Source organism: Carcharodon carcharias, chromosome 30, assembly GCF_017639515.1.
Source record: "Carcharodon carcharias isolate sCarCar2 chromosome 30, sCarCar2.pri, whole genome shotgun sequence".
NCBI classification, from domain to species: Eukaryota; Metazoa; Chordata; class Chondrichthyes; order Lamniformes; family Lamnidae; genus Carcharodon; species Carcharodon carcharias.
Genome location: NC_054496.1, coordinates 35,155,185 through 35,179,471, shown reverse-complemented (window position 1 = coordinate 35,179,471; position 24,287 = coordinate 35,155,185). Strand labels below are relative to the sequence as shown.

General features: G+C 49.1%; 1 protein-coding gene across 6 annotated transcripts in view; it reads left to right on the top strand.

Moving 5' to 3' along the window:
* The window catches only part of LOC121271280 (EVI5-like protein), a 410,054-nt gene that overhangs the window by 317,343 nt on the left and 68,424 nt on the right, over nucleotides 1–24,287 (top strand). For all 6 annotated transcript variants that reach the window (XM_041177135.1, XM_041177134.1, XM_041177131.1 and 3 more), the window contains 3 exons: nucleotides 11,895–12,035; nucleotides 12,283–12,441; nucleotides 18,545–18,691. In XM_041177135.1, the coding sequence (XP_041033069.1) occupies nucleotides 11,895–12,035; nucleotides 12,283–12,441; nucleotides 18,545–18,691 (447 nt within the window). The remainder of the gene's footprint in view (nucleotides 1–11,894; nucleotides 12,036–12,282; nucleotides 12,442–18,544; nucleotides 18,692–24,287) is intronic.

Sequence of the window (24,287 nt, the reverse complement as noted above, 5' to 3'; positions counted from 1 at the left end):
CAGTCTGACTCTGCCACTCTGCAGAAGCCAATCTGACTCTGCCACTCTGCAGAAGCCAATCTGACTCTGCCACTCTGCAGAAGCCAATCTGACTCTGCCACTCTGCAGAAGCCAATCTGACTCTGCCACTCTGCAGAAGCCAATCTGACTCTGCCACTCTGCAGAAGCCAATCTGACTCTGCCACTCTGCAGAAGCCAATCTGACGCTGCCACTCTGCAGAAGCCAATCTGACGCTGCCACTCTGCAGAAGCCAATCTGACGCTGCCACTCTGCAGAAGCCAATCTGACTCTGCCACTCTGCAGAAGCCAATCTGACTCTGCCACTCTGCAGAAGCCAATCTGACTCTGCCTCTGCAGAAGCCAATCTGACTCTGCCAATCTGTGGATGCCAATCTGATTCTGCCACTCTGCAGAAGCCAATCTGACTCTGACTCTGCAGAAGCCAATCTGACTCTGACTCTGCAGAAGCCAATCTGACTCTGCCAATCTGTGGATGCCAATCTGATTCTGCCACTCTGCAGAAGCCAATCTGACTCTGACTCTGCAGAAGCCAATCTGACTCTGACTCTGCAGAAGCCAATCTGATTCTGCCACTCTGCAGAAGCCAATCTGACTCTGCAGAAGCCAATCTGACTCTGCAGAAGCCAATCTGATTCTGCCACTCTGCAGAAGCCAATCTGATTCTGCCACTCTGCAGAAGCCAATCTGATTCTGCCACTCTGCAGAAGCCAATCTGATTCTGCCACTCTGCAGAAGCCAATCTGACTCTGCCAATCTGCGGATGCCAATCTGATTCTGCCACTCTGCAGAAGCCAATCTGACTCTGACTCTGCAGAAGCCAATCTGACTCTGACTCTGCAGAAGCCAATCTGATTCTGCCACTCTGCAGAAGCCAATCTGACTCTGCAGAAGCCAATCTGATTCTGCCACTCTGCAGAAGCCAATCTGATTCTGCCACTCTGCAGAAGCCAATCTGATTCTGCCACTCTGCAGAAGCCAATCTGATTCTGCCACTCTGCAGAAGCCAATCTGATTCTGCCACTCTGCAGAAGCCAATCTGATTCTGCCACTCTGCAGAAGCCAATCTGATTCTGCCACTCTGCAGAAGCCAATCTGATTCTGCCACTCTGCAGAAGCCAATCTGATTCTGCCACTCTGCGGATTCCAATCTGACTCTGCCACTCTGCAGAAGCCAATCTGACTCTGCCACTCTGTAGAAGCCAGTCTGACTCTGCCGCTCTGCAGAAGCCAACCTGACTCTGACTCTGCAGAAGCCAATCTGACTCTGCCACTCTGCAGCAGCCAATCTGATTCTGCCACTCTGTGGATGCCAATCTGATTCTGCCACTCTGCAGAAGCCAATCTGATTCTGCCACTCTGCAGAAGCCAATTTGATTCTGCCACTCTGCAGAAGCCAATCTGATTCTGCCACTCTGCAGAAGCCAATCTGATTCTGCCACTCTGCAGAAGCCAATCTGATTCTGCCACTCTGCAGAAGCCAATCTGATTCTGCCACTCTGCAGAAGCCAATCTGATTCTGCCACTCTGCAGAAGCCAATCTGATTCTGCCACTCTGCAGAAGCCAATCTGATTCTGCCACTCTGCGGATTCCAATCTGACTCTGCCACTCTGCAGAAGCCAATCTGACTCTGCCACTCTGTAGAAGCCAGTCTGACTCTGCCGCTCTGCAGAAGCCAATCTGACTCTGACTCTGCAGAAGCCAATCTGACTCTGCCACTCTGCAGCAGCCAATCTGATTCTGCCACTCTGTGGATGCCAATCTGATTCTGCCACTCTGCAGAAGCCAATCTGACTCTGACTCTGCAGAAGCCAATCTGACTCTGCCGCTCTGCAGAAGCCAATCTGACTCTGCCGCTCTGCAGAAGCCAATCTGACTCTGCCGCTCTGCAGAAGCCAATCTGACTCTGCCGCTCTGCAGAAGCCAATCTGACTCTGCCGCTCTGCAGAAGCCAATCTGACTCTGCCGCTCTGCAGAAGCCAATCTGACTCTGCCGCTCTGCAGAAGCCAATCTGACTCTGCCGCTCTGCAGAAGCCAATCTGACTCTGCCGCTCTGCAGAAGCCAATCTGACTCTGCCGCTCTGCAGAAGCCAATCTGACTCTGCCGCTCTGCAGAAGCCAATCTGACTCTGCCGCTCTGCAGAAGCCAATCTGACTCTGCCGCTCTGCAGAAGCCAATCTGACTCTGCCGCTCTGCAGAAGCCAATCTGACTCTGCCGCTCTGCAGAAGCCAATCTGACTCTGCCGCTCTGCAGAAGCCAATCTGACTCTGCCGCTCTGCAGAAGCCAATCTGACTCTGCCGCTCTGCAGAAGCCAATCTGACTCTGCCGCTCTGCAGAAGCCAATCTGACTCTGCCGCTCTGCAGAAGCCAATCTGACTCTGCCGCTCTGCAGAAGCCAATCTGACTCTGCCGCTCTGCAGAAGCCAATCTGACTCTGCCGCTCTGCAGAAGCCAATCTGACTCTGCCGCTCTGCAGAAGCCAATCTGACTCTGCCGCTCTGCAGAAGCCAATCTGACTCTGCCGCTCTGCAGAAGCCAATCTGACTCTGCCGCTCTGCAGAAGCCAATCTGACTCTGCCGCTCTGCAGAAGCCAATCTGACTCTGCCGCTCTGCAGAAGCCAATCTGACTCTGCCGCTCTGCAGAAGCCAATCTGACTCTGCCGCTCTGCAGAAGCCAATCTGACTCTGCCGCTCTGCAGAAGCCAATCTGACTCTGCCGCTCTGCAGAAGCCAATCTGACTCTGCCGCTCTGCAGAAGCCAATCTGACTCTGCCGCTCTGCAGAAGCCAATCTGACTCTGCCGCTCTGCAGAAGCCAATCTGACTCTGCCGCTCTGCAGAAGCCAATCTGACTCTGCCGCTCTGCAGAAGCCAATCTGACTCTGCCGCTCTGCAGAAGCCAATCTGACTCTGCCGCTCTGCAGCAGCCAATCTGATTCTGCCACTCTGTGGATGCCAATCTGATTCTGCCACTCTGCAGAAGCCAATCTGACTCTGGCTCTGCAGAAGCCAATCTGACTCTGCCGCTCTGCAGAAGCCAATCTGACTCTGCCGCTCTGCAGAAGCCAATCTGACTCTGCCGCTCTGCAGAAGCCAATCTGACTCTGCCGCTCTGCAGAAGCCAATCTGACTCTGCCGCTCTGCAGAAGCCAATCTGACTCTGCCGCTCTGCAGAAGCCAATCTGACTCTGCCGCTCTGCAGAAGCCAATCTGACTCTGCCGCTCTGCAGAAGCCAATCTGACTCTGCCGCTCTGCAGAAGCCAATCTGACTCTGCCGCTCTGCAGAAGCCAATCTGACTCTGCCGCTCTGCAGAAGCCAATCTGACTCTGCCGCTCTGCAGAAGCCAATCTGACTCTGCCGCTCTGCAGAAGCCAATCTGACTCTGCCGCTCTGCAGAAGCCAATCTGACTCTGCCGCTCTGCAGAAGCCAATCTGACTCTGCCGCTCTGCAGAAGCCAATCTGACTCTGCCGCTCTGCAGAAGCCAATCTGACTCTGCCACTCTGCAGAAGCCAATCTGACTCTGCCACTCTGCAGAAGCCAATCTGACTCTGCCACTCTGCAGAAGCCAATCTGACTCTGCTACTCTGCAGAAGCCAATCTGACTCTGCCACTCTGCAGAAGCCAATCTGACTCTGCCACTCTGCAGAAGCCAATCTGACTCTGCCACTCTGCAGAAGCCAATCTGACTCTGCCACTCTGCAGAAGCCAATCTGACTCTGCCACTCTGCAGAAGCCAATCTGACTCTGCCACTCTGCAGAAGCCAATCTGACGCTGCCACTCTGCAGAAGCCAATCTGACGCTGCCACTCTGCAGAAGCCAATCTGACGCTGCCACTCTGCAGAAGCCAATCTGACGCTGCCACTCTGCAGAAGCCAATCTGACTCTGCCACTCTGCAGAAGCCAATCTGACTCTGCCACTCTGCAGAAGCCAATCTGACTCTGCCTCTGCAGAAGCCAATCTGACTCTGCCAATCTGTGGATGCCAATCTGATTCTGCCACTCTGCAGAAGCCAATCTGACTCTGACTCTGCAGAAGCCAATCTGACTCTGACTCTGCAGAAGCCAATCTGACTCTGCCAATCTGTGGATGCCAATCTGATTCTGCCACTCTGCAGAAGCCAATCTGACTCTGACTCTGCAGAAGCCAATCTGACTCTGACTCTGCAGAAGCCAATCTGATTCTGCCACTCTGCAGAAGCCAATCTGACTCTGCAGAAGCCAATCTGATTCTGCCACTCTGCAGAAGCCAATCTGATTCTGCCACTCTGCAGAAGCCAATCTGATTCTGCCACTCTGCAGAAGCCAATCTGATTCTGCCACTCTGCAGAAGCCAATCTGACTCTGCCAATCTGCGGATGCCAATCTGATTCTGCCACTCTGCAGAAGCCAATCTGACTCTGACTCTGCAGAAGCCAATCTGACTCTGACTCTGCAGAAGCCAATCTGATTCTGCCACTCTGCAGAAGCCAATCTGACTCTGCAGAAGCCAATCTGATTCTGCCACTCTGCAGAAGCCAATCTGATTCTGCCACTCTGCAGAAGCCAATCTGATTCTGCCACTCTGCAGAAGCCAATCTGATTCTGCCACTCTGCAGAAGCCAATCTGATTCTGCCACTCTGCAGAAGCCAATCTGATTCTGCCACTCTGCAGAAGCCAATCTGATTCTGCCACTCTGCAGAAGCCAATCTGATTCTGCCACTCTGCAGAAGCCAATCTGATTCTGCCACTCTGCAGAAGCCAATCTGATTCTGCCACTCTGCGGATTCCAATCTGACTCTGCCACTCTGCAGAAGCCAATCTGACTCTGCCACTCTGTAGAAGCCAGTCTGACTCTGCCGCTCTGCAGAAGCCAACCTGACTCTGACTCTGCAGAAGCCAATCTGACTCTGCCACTCTGCAGCAGCCAATCTGATTCTGCCACTCTGTGGATGCGAATCTGATTCTGCCACTCTGCAGAAGCCAATCTGATTCTGCCACTCTGCAGAAGCCAATTTGATTCTGCCACTCTGCAGAAGCCAATCTGATTCTGCCACTCTGCAGAAGCCAATCTGATTCTGCCACTCTGCAGAAGCCAATCTGATTCTGCCACTCTGCAGAAGCCAATCTGATTCTGCCACTCTGCAGAAGCCAATCTGATTCTGCCACTCTGCAGAAGCCAATCTGATTCTGCCACTCTGCAGAAGCCAATCTGATTCTGCCACTCTGCGGATTCCAATCTGACTCTGCCACTCTGCAGAAGCCAATCTGACTCTGCCACTCTGTAGAAGCCAGTCTGACTCTGCCGCTCTGCAGAAGCCAATCTGACTCTGACTCTGCAGAAGCCAATCTGACTCTGCCACTCTGCAGCAGCCAATCTGATTCTGCCACTCTGTGGATGCCAATCTGATTCTGCCACTCTGCAGAAGCCAATCTGACTCTGACTCTGCAGAAGCCAATCTGACTCTGCCGCTCTGCAGAAGCCAATCTGACTCTGCCGCTCTGCAGAAGCCAATCTGACTCTGCCGCTCTGCAGAAGCCAATCTGACTCTGCCGCTCTGCAGAAGCCAATCTGACTCTGCCGCTCTGCAGAAGCCAATCTGACTCTGCCGCTCTGCAGAAGCCAATCTGACTCTGCCGCTCTGCAGAAGCCAATCTGACTCTGCCGCTCTGCAGAAGCCAATCTGACTCTGCCGCTCTGCAGAAGCCAATCTGACTCTGCCGCTCTGCAGAAGCCAATCTGACTCTGCCGCTCTGCAGAAGCCAATCTGACTCTGCCGCTCTGCAGAAGCCAATCTGACTCTGCCGCTCTGCAGAAGCCAATCTGACTCTGCCGCTCTGCAGAAGCCAATCTGACTCTGCCGCTCTGCAGAAGCCAATCTGACTCTGCCGCTCTGCAGAAGCCAATCTGACTCTGCCGCTCTGCAGAAGCCAATCTGACTCTGCCGCTCTGCAGAAGCCAATCTGACTCTGCCGCTCTGTAGAAGCCAATCTGACTCTGCCGCTCTGCAGAAGCCAATCTGACTCTGCCGCTCTGCAGAAGCCAATCTGACTCTGCCGCTCTGCAGAAGCCAATCTGACTCTGCCGCTCTGCAGAAGCCAATCTGACTCTGCCGCTCTGCAGAAGCCAATCTGACTCTGCCGCTCTGCAGAAGCCAATCTGACTCTGCCGCTCTGCAGAAGCCAATCTGACTCTGCCGCTCTGCAGAAGCCAATCTGACTCTGCCGCTCTGCAGAAGCCAATCTGACTCTGCCGCTCTGCAGAAGCCAATCTGACTCTGCCGCTCTGCAGAAGCCAATCTGACTCTGCCGCTCTGCAGAAGCCAATCTGACTCTGCCGCTCTGCAGAAGCCAATCTGACTCTGCCGCTCTGCAGAAGCCAATCTGACTCTGCCGCTCTGCAGAAGCCAATCTGACTCTGCCGCTCTGCAGAAGCCAATCTGACTCTGCCGCTCTGCAGAAGCCAATCTGACTCTGCCGCTCTGCAGCAGCCAATCTGATTCTGCCACTCTGTGGATGCCAATCTGATTCTGCCACTCTGCAGAAGCCAATCTGACTCTGGCTCTGCAGAAGCCAATCTGACTCTGCCGCTCTGCAGAAGCCAATCTGACTCTGCCGCTCTGCAGAAGCCAATCTGACTCTGCCGCTCTGCAGAAGCCAATCTGACTCTGCCGCTCTGCAGAAGCCAATCTGACTCTGCCGCTCTGCAGAAGCCAATCTGACTCTGCCGCTCTGCAGAAGCCAATCTGACTCTGCCGCTCTGCAGAAGCCAATCTGACTCTGCCGCTCTGCAGAAGCCAATCTGACTCTGCCGCTCTGCAGAAGCCAATCTGACTCTGCCGCTCTGTAGAAGCCAATCTGACTCTGCCGCTCTGCAGAAGCCAATCTGACTCTGCCGCTCTGCAGAAGCCAATCTGACTCTGCCGCTCTGCAGAAGCCAATCTGACTCTGCCGCTCTGCAGAAGCCAATCTGACTCTGCCGCTCTGCAGAAGCCAATCTGACTCTGCCGCTCTGCAGAAGCCAATCTGACTCTGCCGCTCTGCAGAAGCCAATCTGACTCTGCCGCTCTGCAGAAGCCAATCTGACTCTGCCGCTCTGCAGAAGCCAATCTGACTCTGCCGCTGTGCAGAAGCCAATCTGACTCTGCCGCTCTGCAGAAGCCAATCTGACTCTGCCGCTCTGCAGAAGCCAATCTGACTCTGCCGCTCTGCAGAAGCCAATCTGACTCTGCCGCTCTGCAGAAGCCAATCTGACTCTGCCGCTCTGCAGAAGCCAATCTGACTCTGCCGCTCTGCAGAAGCCAATCTGACTCTGCCGCTCTGCAGAAGCCAATCTGACTCTGCCGCTCTGCAGAAGCCAATCTGACTCTGCCGCTCTGCAGAAGCCAATCTGACTCTGCCGCTCTGCAGCAGCCAATCTGATTCTGCCACTCTGTGGATGCCAATCTGATTCTGCCACTCTGCAGAAGCCAATCTGACTCTGGCTCTGCAGAAGCCAATCTGACTCTGCCGCTCTGCAGAAGCCAATCTGACTCTGCCGCTCTGCAGAAGCCAATCTGACTCTGCCGCTCTGCAGAAGCCAATCTGACTCTGCCGCTCTGCAGAAGCCAATCTGACTCTGCCGCTCTGCAGAAGCCAATCTGACTCTGCCGCTCTGCAGAAGCCAATCTGACTCTGCCGCTCTGCAGAAGCCAATCTGACTCTGCCGCTCTGCAGAAGCCAATCTGACTCTGCCGCTCTGCAGAAGCCAATCTGACTCTGCCGCTCTGCAGAAGCCAATCTGACTCTGCCGCTCTGCAGAAGCCAATCTGACTCTGCCGCTCTGCAGAAGCCAATCTGACTCTGCCGCTCTGCAGAAGCCAATCTGACTCTGCCGCTCTGCAGAAGCCAATCTGACTCTGCCGCTCTGCAGAAGCCAATCTGACTCTGCCGCTCTGCAGAAGCCAATCTGACTCTGCCGCTCTGCAGAAGCCAATCTGACTCTGCCGCTCTGCAGAAGCCAATCTGATTCTGCCGCTCTGCAGAAGCCAATCTGATTCTGCCACTCTGCAGAAGCCAATCTGATTCTGCCACTCTGCAGAAGCCAATCTGATTCTGCCACTCTGCGGATTCCAATCTGACTCTGCCACTCTGCAGAAGCCAATCTGACTCTGCCGCTCTGCAGAAGCCAATCTGACTCTGCCGCTCTGCAGAAGCCAATCTGACTCTGCCGCTCTGCAGAAGCCAATCTGACTCTGCCGCTCTGCAGAAGCCAATCTGATTCTGCCACTCTGCAGAAGCCAATCTGATTCTGCCACTCTGCAGAAGCCAATCTGATTCTGCCACTCTGCAGAAGCCAATCTGATTCTGCCACTCTGCGGATTCCAATCTGACTCTGCCACTCTGCAGAAGCCAATCTGACTCTGCCACTCTGTAGAAGCCAGTCTGACTCTGCCGCTCTGCAGAAGCCAACCTGACTCTGACTCTGCAGAAGCCAATCTGACTCTGCCACTCTGCAGCAGCCAATCTGATTCTGCCACTCTGTGGATGCCAATCTGATTCTGCCACTCTGCAGAAGCCAATCTGATTCTGCCACTCTGCAGAAGCCAATTTGATTCTGCCACTCTGCAGAAGCCAATCTGATTCTGCCACTCTGCAGAAGCCAATCTGATTCTGCCACTCTGCAGAAGCCAATCTGATTCTGCCACTCTGCAGAAGCCAATCTGATTCTGCCACTCTGCAGAAGCCAATCTGATTCTGCCACTCTGCAGAAGCCAATCTGATTCTGCCACTCTGCAGAAGCCAATCTGATTCTGCCACTCTGCAGAAGCCAATCTGATTCTGCCACTCTGCGGATTCCAATCTGACTCTGCCACTCTGCAGAAGCCAATCTGACTCTGCCACTCTGTAGAAGCCAGTCTGACTCTGCCGCTCTGCAGAAGCCAATCTGACTCTGACTCTGCAGAAGCCAATCTGACTCTGCCACTCTGCAGCAGCCAATCTGATTCTGCCACTCTGTGGATGCCAATCTGATTCTGCCACTCTGCAGAAGCCAATCTGACTCTGACTCTGCAGAAGCCAATCTGACTCTGCCGCTCTGCAGAAGCCAATCTGACTCTGCCGCTCTGCAGAAGCCAATCTGACTCTGCCGCTCTGCAGAAGCCAATCTGACTCTGCCGCTCTGCAGAAGCCAATCTGACTCTGCCGCTCTGCAGAAGCCAATCTGACTCTGCCGCTCTGCAGAAGCCAATCTGACTCTGCCGCTGTGCAGAAGCCAATCTGACTCTGCCGCTCTGCAGAAGCCAATCTGACTCTGCCGCTCTGCAGAAGCCAATCTGACTCTGCCGCTCTGCAGAAGCCAATCTGACTCTGCCGCTCTGCAGAAGCCAATCTGACTCTGCCGCTCTGCAGAAGCCAATCTGACTCTGCCGCTCTGCAGAAGCCAATCTGACTCTGCCGCTCTGCAGAAGCCAATCTGACTCTGCCGCTCTGCAGAAGCCAATCTGACTCTGCCGCTCTGCAGAAGCCAATCTGACTCTGCCGCTCTGCAGAAGCCAATCTGACTCTGCCGCTCTGCAGAAGCCAATCTGACTCTGCCGCTCTGCAGAAGCCAATCTGACTCTGCCGCTCTGCAGAAGCCAATCTGACTCTGCCGCTCTGCAGAAGCCAATCTGACTCTGCCGCTCTGCAGAAGCCAATCTGACTCTGCCGCTCTGCAGAAGCCAATCTGACTCTGCCGCTCTGCAGAAGCCAATCTGACTCTGCCGCTCTGCAGAAGCCAATCTGACTCTGCCGCTCTGCAGAAGCCAATCTGACTCTGCCGCTCTGCAGAAGCCAATCTGACTCTGCCGCTCTGCAGAAGCCAATCTGACTCTGCCGCTCTGCAGAAGCCAATCTGACTCTGCCGCTCTGCAGAAGCCAATCTGACTCTGCCGCTCTGCAGAAGCCAATCTGACTCTGCCGCTCTGCAGAAGCCAATCTGACTCTGCCGCTCTGCAGAAGCCAATCTGACTCTGCCGCTGTGCAGAAGCCAATCTGACTCTGCCGCTCTGCAGAAGCCAATCTGACTCTGCCGCTCTGCAGAAGCCAATCTGACTCTGCCGCTCTGCAGAAGCCAATCTGACTCTGCCGCTCTGCAGAAGCCAATCTGACTCTGCCGCTCTGCAGAAGCCAATCTGACTCTGCCGCTCTGCAGAAGCCAATCTGACTCTGCCGCTCTGCAGAAGCCAATCTGACTCTGCCGCTCTGCAGAAGCCAATCTGACTCTGACTCTGCCGCTCTGCAGAAGCCAATCTGACTCTGACTCTGCCGCTCTGCAGAAGCCAATCTGACTCTGTCTCTGCCGCTCTGCAGAAGCCAATCTGACTCTGACTCTGCCGCTCTGCAGAAGCCAATCTGACTCTGACTCTGCCGCTCTGCAGAAGCCAATCTGACTCTGACACTGCCGCTCTGCAGAAGCCAATCTGACTCTGACTCTGCCGCTCTGCAGCCTATCTGACTCTGACTCTGCCGCTCTGCAGCCTATCTGACTCTGACTCTGCCGCTCTGCAGCCTATCTGACTCTGACTCTGCCACTCTGCAGCCTATCTGACTCTGACTCTGCCACTCTGCAGCCTATCTGACTCTGACTCTGCCACTCTGCAGCCTATCTGACTCTGACTCTGCCACTCTGCAGCCTATCTGACTCTGACTCTGCCACTCTGCAGCCTATCTGACTCTGACTCTGCCACTCTGCAGCCTATCTGACTCTGACTCTGCCACTCTGCAGCCTATCTGACTCTGACTCTGCCACTCTGCGGAAGTTCAGGCATGTAATGTGCCATCTCTGAGAAGAACTTCTCGAAGCTTCGTGCCAAATATCCTTCCTTGGGAATTCCACAGCCCACAGTAAAACTCTACTGATGTAATTTCTACATTTGTCTTGGTTCTGACACATGTTTGCCACAGTCCTGTTCATTGGATATTGTGAGAAATGAAATAATGTCTTGGAAAAGTGGAAGAAAGCCTGTCGTTTTACACTGGCCTCTCCTAACCTGGAACCAGAAATCCGCGGTCAGTGGTGAATGCCTTCTAACTGACTCCAGCATTTGATGGGGATTACTTGCGCACACTTACAGGGAGCAGTGGTTTCAAAATGAAGGGCTGGGTTAGCTGCCTCTGGTGAAGCCTCCAAGAGTTTTGCTAGGGTGGGATTTACTGACTCGAGCAGCACTTTATATCGTTCTGTGATTCTCCTAAAGCATCAAAAACCAGTCTGATGAGACCAAGGCCACACTCTAAGATAAAAATGTTGATGTATCAAACATCTCAGACTGGTGAATAAGAAGCTCGTGGCTCTAAGGGACTGTTGAGTGTTTTTTTTTTAAGAGACACCAGCCATAGACTGAATCCTGCTTGACATTTTTGACCAGGAACAAATAATTCAATTTATAGAATGGATTCAACAACAATTGTTTATGGAATTCAGTGTTCCTAGGTTCATAGCTGCAGCACCCGTTTAATTCAATTAAATAACGAAAAGGATTCATACATCAGCTCGCCCTTCCACACAGTAAAGGTTCATTATAACTACTTGTTTGTGACCCATTCAGACGATAGGAGGGAGGAAGAGTTGCTGGGTTGTCAGGAGAGGAGTGTGTCTGTGTGCGCTCGCACTTGCACTTGGCAGAGGGAAGCTGGTTCCCGGGAAGGGGAGAAGATTTGGAGGTCATGTTGCCTGAGTCTGCTCATTAACCCCCAGCAGGTGATTTAAGAATGGGAGTGGTGGACACCAAGGAGGAGGTCACCTGCTTTCTGTTTGTTACTGGGGTACCCGAGTGTGGGAGGAGAGTTCCAGGAAGACTGTGAATAACTGCTGGCTGTATAGTGAGTGAATCTTTTTGTAAACCACCTCAATTGATTAATTCCAGAGAAACAGCTCGCTCCCTGATGAGAATAACATAGTACGGTTGCAGGAGGAGCTAAAAGCACTAAAGCTGCGTGAGGCAGAGGCTGTGACATCTATGAAAGAGCTGCACCAACAGGTGAAGAATTTGGATGAACACTGGCAGGTAAGCAAGGTGTGTCTGTGTACAGTGGGACCTTCCAACCACTGTTGATGCAGTAGCCCGTTTTCTGTGTAATCGTGCGTCACTGATTTGATCTGATTCCGACAGTATTAAGGGCATAATAAAAGCTGCCTTCTCTTTTTGAAGCAGAGTATGTGAAGCTGCACCAGGCCAGCAGAGTACGTAGCCCAAGTTTAAGCATTATAAACCCTTCCTGAGCAGCTCTCATGTTGAACTGAATTATTTTCAGCGACACCTTGCCCGAACTGGAGGTCGATGGAAGGATTCACCGAGGAAGAACGCCACAAACGAGCTGCATAACGAGCTGATGACGGTGCGGTTTAGTGAAGCCCAGGCTCAAGCTGAACTGCGAGAGCTGAGGCACAAAGTACTGGAGCTGGAGACACAGGTACTTTTGCACACAGTTTGGGTGCACGGCATTCCATTACTGGTTAGAAACTCAGTCAACAGGACCTGAGCTGCCAGTCACTTGCCTGCATTTTGTAGGAGCGGCCAGTGCAGTAATAAAACAGTGATCCCTGCTGTCAGTGCCGACTAGCAAGGTGTAGGTGGATGACAAAGTTGAAGTGAAAAGCTAAAATCCCAGTCTCATTCGACAGAATATTTTTGTTCCTCTATCCACTGAAGATGGGCGTCTCTGTCAAGGCCAGTATTTATTCATCACCCCTAATTGCCCCTTGAGAAGGTGGTGCTGAACCACTGTCTTGAAATCAGCTGAGCTAGGCTATTGCAGAGAGCAGTTTTAAAAAAAACGATCATATTGCAGTGGAGTCTTGAAGTCACATCTAGGCCGGACCGGGTGGTTTCGTGACCACCACTACTGATACTATTTTTAAAAATTTCTGATTTATTTAATTAACTAAACATAAATTTCCCACCTACCCAGTGATAACCGTTGTGGTTTTCTTCCTGTGTTTACTGAGTGGATAAAGAGTTAGCACCCAAATATTTAGGTTCATTTAGTAAGGGTGTGAGAGGTTGGTAGCAGTATTACACAGCTGGAGAACTTGTACCTGTGTCTGAGTTTGTAGCTTCCTCAGAACAAACTGAGACGGTTTGAATCACATGATTTATTGCATCACTTCCCCTCTAGCGATGTTCTACAGGAGGCATAACCACACCCACTTGGCGGTGTACCACACAATCACCTGAAGAACCACTTTAATATCCATAGATACCGGTGAAATTTTCCAGTTTCTGGGCTCCATTGGGATCCTGTGGAATGTGTGTGTATTAAACAGGATCCAAGGCGGCAGCCTCAAAAGCAGCTCCAGGGTGAGCTAGGGGAGTGCACATTCGCTCCCTGCAGACAGACTAACAAAACAGCGGCTCCCCCAAACTGTGGGTCAGTGAGTGGGGTCACATAAATCGAAGGCCTCCCACTGCCTCCCAGCCCCTATGCTCCTGTCCCCAGCTCCCGCGCCCCTCAACTCCCATATCCTATCCAGCAGAACCCAATCCAATAGAAGTCCCCAACCCCAGTGGCTCCCGGCCCTTTCCCAACAAAGAATTCTGTCCTGCACGTAGACCACGCCCCACACAAGACCACAGCCACCCTTTGCCCAACTGGTGGCCCACATGTGAGCACCGATGGTCAGCACCAATAACTCGCCAACTGCAGGTGGTGGGGGTGGAAGGGAGCCAACCCAACAGCAGCTAAACCCCACTGACCACATCACAAACAGTTCCAAAATGTGTTATTTATTCTCTCTTCATCCTAGAGAATGAGGATGAAGGTATGGAATTCGGGGAGAGTGACTGTGAGGTTCTTGAGCAAATTGATATGGGAGTGACAAGGTATTGGAAGTGTTGACAGGCTTAAAAGTGGACAAATCTCCAGGTCCTGATGATTTGTGTCCCAGACTGCTGAGGGAGGTAAGGAAGGAGATCGCAGGGGCTCTGACCCAAATTTTTAATTCCTCTCTGGCCACAGGGGAGGTGCCAGAGGACTGGAGAACAGATAATGTGGTTCCGCTATTTAAGAAGGATTGTAGAGATAAGCCAGGGAACAACAGACCAGTGAGTCTCACATCAGTGGTAGGGAAGCTATTGGAGAAAGTTCTGAAGGAGAGTATCTATCTCCAGTTGGAGAGGCAAGGTTTGATCAGGGATAGTCAGCATGGCTTTGTCAGAGGGAGGTCATGCCTAACAAATTTGATTGAATTATTTGAGGAGGTGACCAGGTGTGTAGATGAGGGTAGTGCCATTGATGCAGTTTATATGGATTTCAGCAAAGCCTTTGCCAAGGTCCCACATGGGAGACTTATAAAGAAGGCAAATGCACATGGGATACAGGGTAATTTGAAAAGGTGGATTCAAAATTGGCTTAGTTGTAGGAGGCAGAGGGTGATGACAGAAGGATGCTTTAGTGACTGGAAGCCAGTGACCAGTGGCATACCACAGGGATCTGTGCTCGGTCCCCTATTATTTGTCATTAATATAAATGACATAGATGACTACGTGGAGGGTGGGATTGTGCGGATGACACAAAGATTGGCCGGGTGACTAACAGTGAGGTTGAGTGCCTTGGGCTACAGGAAGATATAGACGGGATGGTCAAATGGGCAGATAAGTGGCAGATGGAATTTAACCCTGAAAAGTGTGAGGTGATACACTTTGGAAGGAGTAATTTGACAAGGAAGTATTCAATGAACAGCATGGCACTAGGAAGTTCTGAGGAACAAAGGGGCTTTGGTGTGTGTGTCCATAGATCTCTGAAAGCGGAGGGGCATGTTAGTGAGAAGGTGAAAAAGGCATATGGGACACTTGCCTTTATCAATTGAAGCATAGATTACAAAAGTAGGGAGGTCATGTTGGAGTTGTATAGAACCTTGGTGAGGCCACAGCTGGAGTACTGTGTGCAGTTCTGATTGCCACATTATAGGAAGGATGTGATTGCACTGGAGGGGGTACAGAGGAGATTCATCAGGATGTTGCCTGGGATGAAACATTTAAGCTATGAAGAGAGGCTGGATAGACTTGGGTTGTTTTCGTTGGAGCAGAGGGGACTGAGGGGCGACCTGATCGAGGTGTACAAGATTGAGGAGGGTGGATAGGGAGCAGCTGTTCCCCTTAATTGAAGTGTCCATCATGAGGGAACATAAGTTCAAGGTGAGGGGCAGGAGGTTTAGGGGGGATGTGAGGAAAAATCTTTTTACCCAGAGGGTGGTGATGGTCTGGAATGTGCTGCCTGGGAGGGTGGTGGAGGCGGGTTGCCTCACATCCTTTAAAAAGTACCTGGATGAGCACTTGGCAGGTCATAACATTCAAGTCTTTGGGCTAAGTGCTGGCAAATGGGATTAGGTAGGTAGGTCAGGTATTCTCGTGTCGGTGCAGACTCGATGGGCCAAAGGGCTTCTTCTGCATCGAGAGATTCTGTGATTCTAGATGAATTTTGTCAATCTCTCTGTTGATGTCATATTTATGAATTAAAAATTAAATGTTCTCATTTGTCTCCCTCTTTTGATACATACTGTTAAATCCTCTAGTTCAGATTGCCTCAGTGTCTGTGCTCGGAAGGAAAACCCATGCACGAGAAAAGAAATACAGGTTACAATTCAGTAACTCTGCTTGAAAACGTGCTCCATAGAGAGGAGATTCAGCGCTGTTGGCTTAGCTGCTCCCACAGTTGACGAGCTATTAGTACTGACCAAGTCACCGAGGACCCTGGATTTTTATCACCAATTTCCATATTTATATGATATATGTTGACCACACAATAATAATTACACTGTAAACTGACTGTCACCATGCTGTTTTATTGCTGTTTTGTTTCTGTTGGCGTCTGGGGTCGCTAATTGTTAAAATGGAGTCGTATTAGAAAATAATTTGGGAAGCACTTTTTTAAAGCATTCTTTCATGGGATGTGGGCATCGCTGGTAAGGCCAGCATTTTGTTGTCAATCCCTATTTGCCCTTGAACTGAGTGGCTTGCTGGGCCATTTCATAGGGCAGTTAAGAGTCAACCACATGGCTGTGGATCTGGAGTCACATTTAGACCAGACCAGCTAAGGATGGCAGATTTCCTTCCCTAAAGGACATTAGTAAACCAGACCACAGTGGATAATAGTTGTCATGGTCCTCCAGTGCTTTAAAAGCTTCTGTGGGCTCAATCCAGCAGGATGATTGGTCCTTACTGCTCTTTCCATGCCATGAGGCTGCCTTCACTGATGTATTTTTTATTCATTTTTGAGATGTGGGCATCGCTGGCAAGGCCAGTATTTGTTGTCAATTCCTAACTGCCCTTGTTCCAAATGGCTTTTCAGAACAAAGCCTGCTACAAAATAGGCTCTGCTTCAGGGGTTTATGTTTGTTCATAAGTGTGTGTAATTCTACAGCAATAGTCCTCCATGAATTTGGGCTAAGCCTGACCACATCCATATTTAATCCAGAGTTGAAAGCCTCCTCACAGGACCTGTATGGTTTAATGAGCAGAGGAAGAGCCTCAGCTTGAAGCTTTACTGGGGTACCTGAGTGAGATTTTCAGCTTTAATCCGCAGTCCTTGCATTCCTCAGTCTACATAAGGCAGGAAGTGGGGTGAGCCAGGGATAAGAAATACTATCAAGAAGCCTACAAGTTTGACTTTGTACATTTCACGTTTCTAAACAAGGCCTAACCAACAGTTGAGATGATACCACCTGCACACATCACAATCTCAGCAGCAGTTAACTTCACTCAGGCAGCATCTGATGAAATGGTTGTTGAGCTACTTAGCCGTGTGCAGCTATTTAATATTTACAACTGAATAATTTTGGCCAATTCATTCATTTTAATACAACTTACAACCTGAAGAACACGCTGATCTCCTGTCATACCCTGTGGCAACTAACCAGCAACAGGAAGTTAAAAGCACATAGCACTTCCATTTCAGAAAATCTTTGACATTTAAAGATGATCATAAAACTATATGATGTATTATCTCATTGTAAACTTCTAACAAGCAGAAAATATGCATAGGCTGGTTAGTGGAGTGGATTTGGAGTGTGCTGCCTATCACGACCATGTTATATACCTCCTGCACATTAAATGCAACAGAAGGTTATTTATATTGGGTTTTCATTTAAAAATCTGAACCACAGCTCTCTCCTTGTAAGGATGTGGGTTCGCTAACCATGCCCTGCTAGAAATATCTGAACTTTACCAAAGTTGTGCATTTTGGTATCCTTTCCTACAGCTGGTTCCAAGGGAATGTCCAGGAACGATTTGTAATCATTCCACCTTACAAGCACAACTGCTTCAAATTTATAAATTTAAGGTGAAACCTCTCTGCTTCCCATTGCCAGCCCTGTGGGGTGTGGTGCTGTTGCTACACGGATCAGATATATTGTGGACAGGGAAAAATAAATAACAAACATTACTCATAAACCTCTTGGTGGAGACAGTTGTGTTACTCCAAACTTGAGCAGTGCTGACTTGTAATCTGCTGCTCAATTATTTCTGGTTTCTGTCTGTGTCTGTACGTAGAGTCAGAACAGCGCAGAAGGAGGCCATTCACTCAATTGAGTCCATGCTGGCTCTCAGTGCAATCCGATCGGCCTCACCCCCTGCTCGTATTCCTCTAGTTCCTCAAGTTTATTTCCCTCAAGTGCCCCAATCCAAAATCATTCATCGTCTCCACTTTCAACCACTCTTGTGGCAGGAAGTTCCAGGTTAATACCACTCGCTGTATAAAGAGGTTCTTCCTCATGTTCCCCTTGCACCTCTTGCCAAAAGCCCTCAATCTGTGTCCCCTAGACCTTATACCATCAGCTAATGGGAACAGCTTTTCTTTGTCTACCTTATCTAAACCTGTCATAATCTGGCACATCTCTATCTGATCATCGCTCAACCTCCTTTACTCCAAGGAGAGCAACAGCTTCTCTGACCTAACCCATATAGCTAAATTCCCTCATCCCTGGAATTATTCTGGTAAATCTCCTTTGCCCCATCTCGAGAACTTTCACATCCTCTCTAAAGTATGGTAACCAAAACTGGATGCACAGCACTAGCTCTGGTCTAATCAGAGCTTTATAAATATTCCATAAAACCTTCCAGCTTTTGTACTCAATACCTCTATTTATGAAACCCAAGATCCCATATTTATACCGGGGCGGAGAACAGGTATAGCAGGATAGAAGGTCAGCGATGGGTGGGCAGAGATTGGCAAAGATGTCATGGACACAAGACAAAGGGAGTATCCACCTATCACTGACCCTCTATCCAGCTTCACCTGCTCCACCCCACTTAAACAGTGTAAACTCCATCACGTTTATACTTCTCTCTGGCTCTGAAGAAGTCATACGGACTCAAAACGTTAACACTAGTTCTTTCTCCACAGATACTGTCAGACCTGCTGAGTTTTTCCGGCATTTTGCTTTTACTCCAGATTTCCAGCATCTGCAGTATTTTGCTTTTATATTTTTGCCCTCACACTATGACCTGCCACCTTCAAAGATCTACACACATGAACCCCCATTTCTGTTTTAATGAGCAAACTCTGCTTCTCTACTCAGAACCAGGTGAATAGCAACCTTCTGAACCGAACGGAACAGGCTTGTACCGGTCTGCAGGACAAACTGCAGTACATCACAGCACAAAACAAAGGACTACAGACTCAGCTTAGCGAGACCAGGCGCAAACAGGCCGAGGTGGATTGTAAGGTGAGCATCTGCTAAACCATATTTTTTTTATACATTGCCATCGAACCTGGACCATTTAATACAATGAATTTTACTCCAAATAAAGCAGAGCTCAATGTGATAGAAGTGTTACCTGTTCAAGGGGTCCAATATGACACCAAAGACGCAAACGTTCTTGGTTCAGTCTCAGATCGTTGCCAAGGCAAGGGATAGAATCACTGCCTCAGGAGCAGAGTTTGGATAGGGTGTTGAAGATATTAGCTTCAATCTTCCCAATATTTGTTTTGTGAGAATTTCTGCTCATCTAGTCCAGTATTGGATGTCAGGCAAGCAGTTGGGAGACCGTGGAGGAGTCGAGGGAGGTGGTGCTGAAGTACAGTTGGACATCATCAACAGACGTGTGAAAACTAATACTGCCTTTGATATCACCAAGGGACAGCAAGGAGATGAGAAATGGAAGGGAGCCAAGGAGGCACTGAGATGATGGAGTGGGAAGGGAAGCCATTGAAACTTCTAAGAAAAATTATTTAATGGGATGTGGGCATCACTGGCTGGGCCAGCATTTATTGCCCATCCCTAATTGTCCTTGAGAAGGTGGTGGTGAGCAGCCTTCTTGAACCGCTGCAGTCCATGTGGTGTAGGTACACCCACAGTGCTGTAGGGAGGGAGTTCCAGGATTTTGACTCATTGGCAGTGAAGGAATGGTGATATATGCAGTGTGGTGCAGTCGAAGGAACCTTACTGAGTTGCTGAAGTGCACTTTGTAGATGGTACACACTGCTGCCGCTGTGCTTCGGAGGTGGAGGAAGTCAACGTTGAAGGTGGGGATGGGGTGCCAATCAAGCGGGCTGCTTTGCCCTGGATGGTGTTGAGCTTTTTGAGTGTTGTTGGAGCTGCACTCATCCAGGCAAGTGGAGAATATTCATCACACTCCTGACTTGTGCCTTGCAGATGGTGGACAGGCTCTGGGGAGTTGGGGAGTGAGTTACTCTCTGCAGAATTCCCAGCTTCTAAGCTGTTCTTGTAGCCACAGTATTTCTATGGCTAGTCTAGTTCAGCTTCTGGTCAATAGTAACCCCCAGGATGCTGATAGTGGGGGATTCAGCAGTGGTAGTGCCATTGAATGTCAAGGAGAGTTGGTTAGATTTTGTCTTGTTGGAGATGCTCACTGCCTGGCACTCGTGTGGCATGAATGTTATTTACCACTTGTCAGCCCAAGCCTGGATATTGTCCAGGTCTTGTAGAATTTGGACGTGGACTACAGTATCCGAGGAGTGGTGAATGGTGCTGAACATTGTGCAATCATCAGTGAACATCCCCACTTCTGGATCTTATGATGGAAGGAAAGTCTTTGATGAAGCAGCTGAAGGTGGTTGGGCCTAGGACACAATCCTGAGGAACTTCTGCAGTGATATCCTGGAGCTGAGTTGGTTGATCTCCAACAGCCGTAACCATCTTCCTTTGTGCTAGGTATGACTCCAAGCAGTGGAGAGTTTTCCCCCTGATTCTCATTAACTCCAGTTTTGCTAGGGCTCCTTGATGCCACACTCTGTCAAATGCTGCCTTGATGTCAAGGGCAGTCACTCTCACCTCACCTCGGGAGTTCAGCCCATTTGTCCATGTTTGGACTAAGGTTGTAATGAGGTCAGGAGCTGAGTGTCAAGAACCCAAACTGAGCATCAGTGAGCAAGTTATTGTTGCATAAGTGCTGCTTGATAGCACTTTTGAGGACACTTCCATCACTTTGCTGATGATCGAGAATAGATTGATGGGGCTGTAATTGGCTGAGTTGGATTTGTCCTGCTTTTTGTGGGCAGGACATACCTGGTCAATTTTCCACATTGCCAGGTAGATGTCAGTGTTATATCTGTACTGGAACAGCTTAGATGACAGTGCAGTTAGTTCTGGAACAAGTCTTCAGTACTATTGCTGGAATATTTTAAGGCCCATAGCCTTTGCAGTATCCAGTGCCTTCAGCCGTTTCTTGATATCAGTTGGAATGAATCAAATTGGCTGAAAGCTGAGATCTGTGATGCTGATTCTCTGGCTACGATTAGATAAGAAACAAAAACAGAAAATGCGGGAAAAACTCAACAGGTCTAGCAGCATTTGTGGAGAGAGAAACAGAGTTAACGTTTCGAGTCCATATGACCCTTCATCACAGCCACATTAGATAGATAAGAGTGGAGCCAAGCAAGTGCAGTCCCAGCCAACTGGTTGATGATGCAGAGGCATTGGAAGAGGATGGTGTGGTCAACAAGGCAGGTCAAGAAGCGTGAGAAGTTTTGTTGAAGTCACAATCACCCCGGACCCTGGAATAGAGAAATGGCACCCTGCGCAATAACTCATAGCGCTAATGAAAAAAATCTGCAGGGCAAAATCTTTACCTAAAGCAAGTTTACTCTTGGATTTGCTATGTGCTAACATGAGTCAGAAGTGTTGCTAGCAGGTATGAATCATTAGCGCTGGTGCACAGCGAGAAATATGTGAACCTCCTATTTCCCACCTCTTCAAGATGGGGTTCCAAATATACTTCAACTTTAGGCCATCCTCTCAGCTAAGACTGAAACCAGCTATCCAGAGCCTCTCAATGCTCCAATAGAACTTAGTTTTTAGTGTAATGTAACATTTATATTGTTTCAGAGTTCAAAGGCAGCTGGTTTCTTTTGATGGTAGATAAATAGATCTGCATTAAAATAAAATATGGAAAGTCACCATTTGAAAATAATTTTGTGTGGTGTAACCTAAACCGTTAAATTGATTGAGTTTCAGTTTCAGTTGCAGCTTGAGTCTAAATTCTGTACTCGCTGTGAAAACTTGTGACAAATAAGGGAAACGTTTTCTTGGAAATAACAACCTGAAGGATTCAAAATATCCTTAAATGGAAACGAGCTTGCTTACCTGTCTTGGTACAACTCTGTCCACTGTATTGCAATTTTTAAATACTTCCCAAAAACTGGCCCGTTGCCAAATCCTCAACTTGTCTTTTTGAGCCTCAGCCTGTTGGGTGGTGATAGAGCTTCCAGGCTTTTGATGTGTAGCTGCTAACTAACCCAGGTCAGGCCTGACATCAAAAAAATGACAGGCAGCACTGAGCGGCTCCTGAGGATCAAAGTGAGCAGAGGCCATTCACACCAACTTTTTCAAAGTCCATAATAGGAAGCAGCCACTTTCTGCAGAAGCAGCTGGCTGCCATACTTGGAGAACTGTGCACGGTTCTGGATCCATATTACAAAAAGGATATTCAGGCCTAGGAAAAGGTGCAAAGTGATTTACGAGGTTGATACTTATAACCTCTCAATTTTGGTATCAGGAAAGACTGAACAAGCCTGAGGGGTTTTTAAAACATTGAAGGGGTTTGATATGGTGGACTTAAAGAAAACATTTTAACTGAGACCAGAGCCAGGAGCCGTAAATGTAAGGTAATTGCTTGTTGGATTTATTGGTGATTAAGGAGAAACTTGTTTAACCAGAGACTGAGGGTGTGGAACTTGCTTGTAGTAACTGGGCTAGTTGAGGCAAGTGGCCTAAATGCATTTAAGGGGAAGTTTGATAAACACACGAGGGAGAAAGGAATTGAAGGACATGTTGATGGGGTTAGATGAAGTGGGGTGGGCAGAGGGCTTGTGTGATGCCAAGACCAGTTGGGTTGATTGGCCTGTTTCTGTGCTGTAATTTCTGTATAATGAGACTTCTAAACTTTTTCAGGTTAACTTTTGAAGCTTTGTTTTTTTAAAAAAAATTTGAAAATCTCATTAGGTCTGTTGGGAATGTGTCTGGGTGTCCCCCTGCTGTTGGTTGTTCTCCCTTTTTATGGTGGAACCCCGTTAGCTGTTTCAAACATTATACCTTCATTGTCCAGCAAAGCTCTGTACTCATTCAAATATGGTGTGTGCAACTGTTGTGCTGAGAGCTTAGAAGAGTGTTAAGATGCTCCCACTGCACTGCTGCACTCGGTAAAAATAGGGCTGGGCCTATAGTTCAGTTCCAGTGCATTACACTCATTATGATCGGTACCCAAGGAGAACTTAAATGCTGATTTATTGAAGATAATGGGAATATATTTGGACTCTGTTGTGCAGTTAATGACTGCTCAGCGTGCCTGCTTATTTGACAGTCCCCTTGCTCCATGATCACTACTTTTAGCTGTGAACACGTGGCGCTAAATTTGTACCCGTTCAGCATGCAGAGAACATATTGACACCGTTGGATATTATCCAGAAAGCTTAACTATTCTTTACTCTGCTCGTTCAACATCCATCAACTGGGTATCAATGTGTAAGGTTCCTTATGGATCACTCGTTAATAGCATAACTGATGTTGACTGAAGGTCTGCCTGGTGAGAAGGGAGCACCAAAATGGGAAGCCCCCCCCCACAGGCTGGAGAATTGAATGACAGATCAGAAAATCCCTTCCAAAGACCTGTTATCTCCAAGTATCGACTGAACTGCTGAGCGTCACAACAAATTTTCAATCTATAATACAAGACCGAAACGAGCTGAAGAAAATATCTCCCATCATGATGCAGTTGATGATACAGCTGAATGAATTAAAGCTCCCGGACTATTTACAGCCTGTTCAGGGGAACAGGCAATGCGGTGCATCAAAAGTTATGTGGTGCCCCTAACAATATTGTATCAGATAATAAGCACTGCTTGTACAAACGCAGGCTCCAGGCTTAATCCTCATTAAAGACTCTTTCTTTTTGGATTGTGCTGGATTTAAACGCAGAAGTAAATCCTGTGATTATTGAGCTCTGAAGAAGAGTCATATGGACACAAAGCGTTAACTCTGTTTCTCACTCCACAAATGCTGCCAGACCTGCTGAGTTTTTCCAGCATTTCCTGTTTTTATATCTGATTATTGTGTTTAGCTGTGGAATTCTGCCAGTGTTTGTAAACTTTGAGCCTCCATCCTGTTTCTTAGCTTATTCTCTGCTCAGATTATTGGTGCTGCTTGCAGTGGCTGTACTGGGTTGTGCTTATGTCACCAAAAAGCCAGCGGAGCTTTTGCATCGGTTACATGCTGGGGCGGTAGGACCGAGCTGAAGGAGGCTGCAAGACAAGGGAGATGCAAGGCAGCAGCCTTCATCTTAAGGGTTAGACTTGAAGCAAAGAACATTCTAAAACAGAGATGGAGCAACATTGGAGAAATGCAGCTGTTTATGACTGGGTATCAGTCCTGACCGTGCTTCAGTCCTGCTCTGCGACTGTTGGAGCCGGTTATTCTGATTATGCTCACTTGTTATAGAATGGTTTCCCTCTCGTGCTTTTAACCTGTTACGTGTTCACATTTGTTGGAAAAGACGGGTTTACTCGGACTGGATCTTGGAGTATGCTGCTCATCTCCTCCTTATCCTTCCTTTCCTCCACCCCCACCCCCTCCCCAATCTGTAGATCTAAACCAAGATACCTGAAATCAGCTCAAATTAATGATTAATATAAGATTAATATAAAGATTAGGTGAGATTGAAATTCAGCAGCATCTTTGAACACCAGACTCTGTGTGGGTAAATCAGTGTTTACAGAGCCTGGCTCAAACTGGAGCTGTTTAGATTGGTCCCAGATCGTGGATCCAGTTGAGGGGAGACAATGGCGTACTGGTATTATTGCTGGAC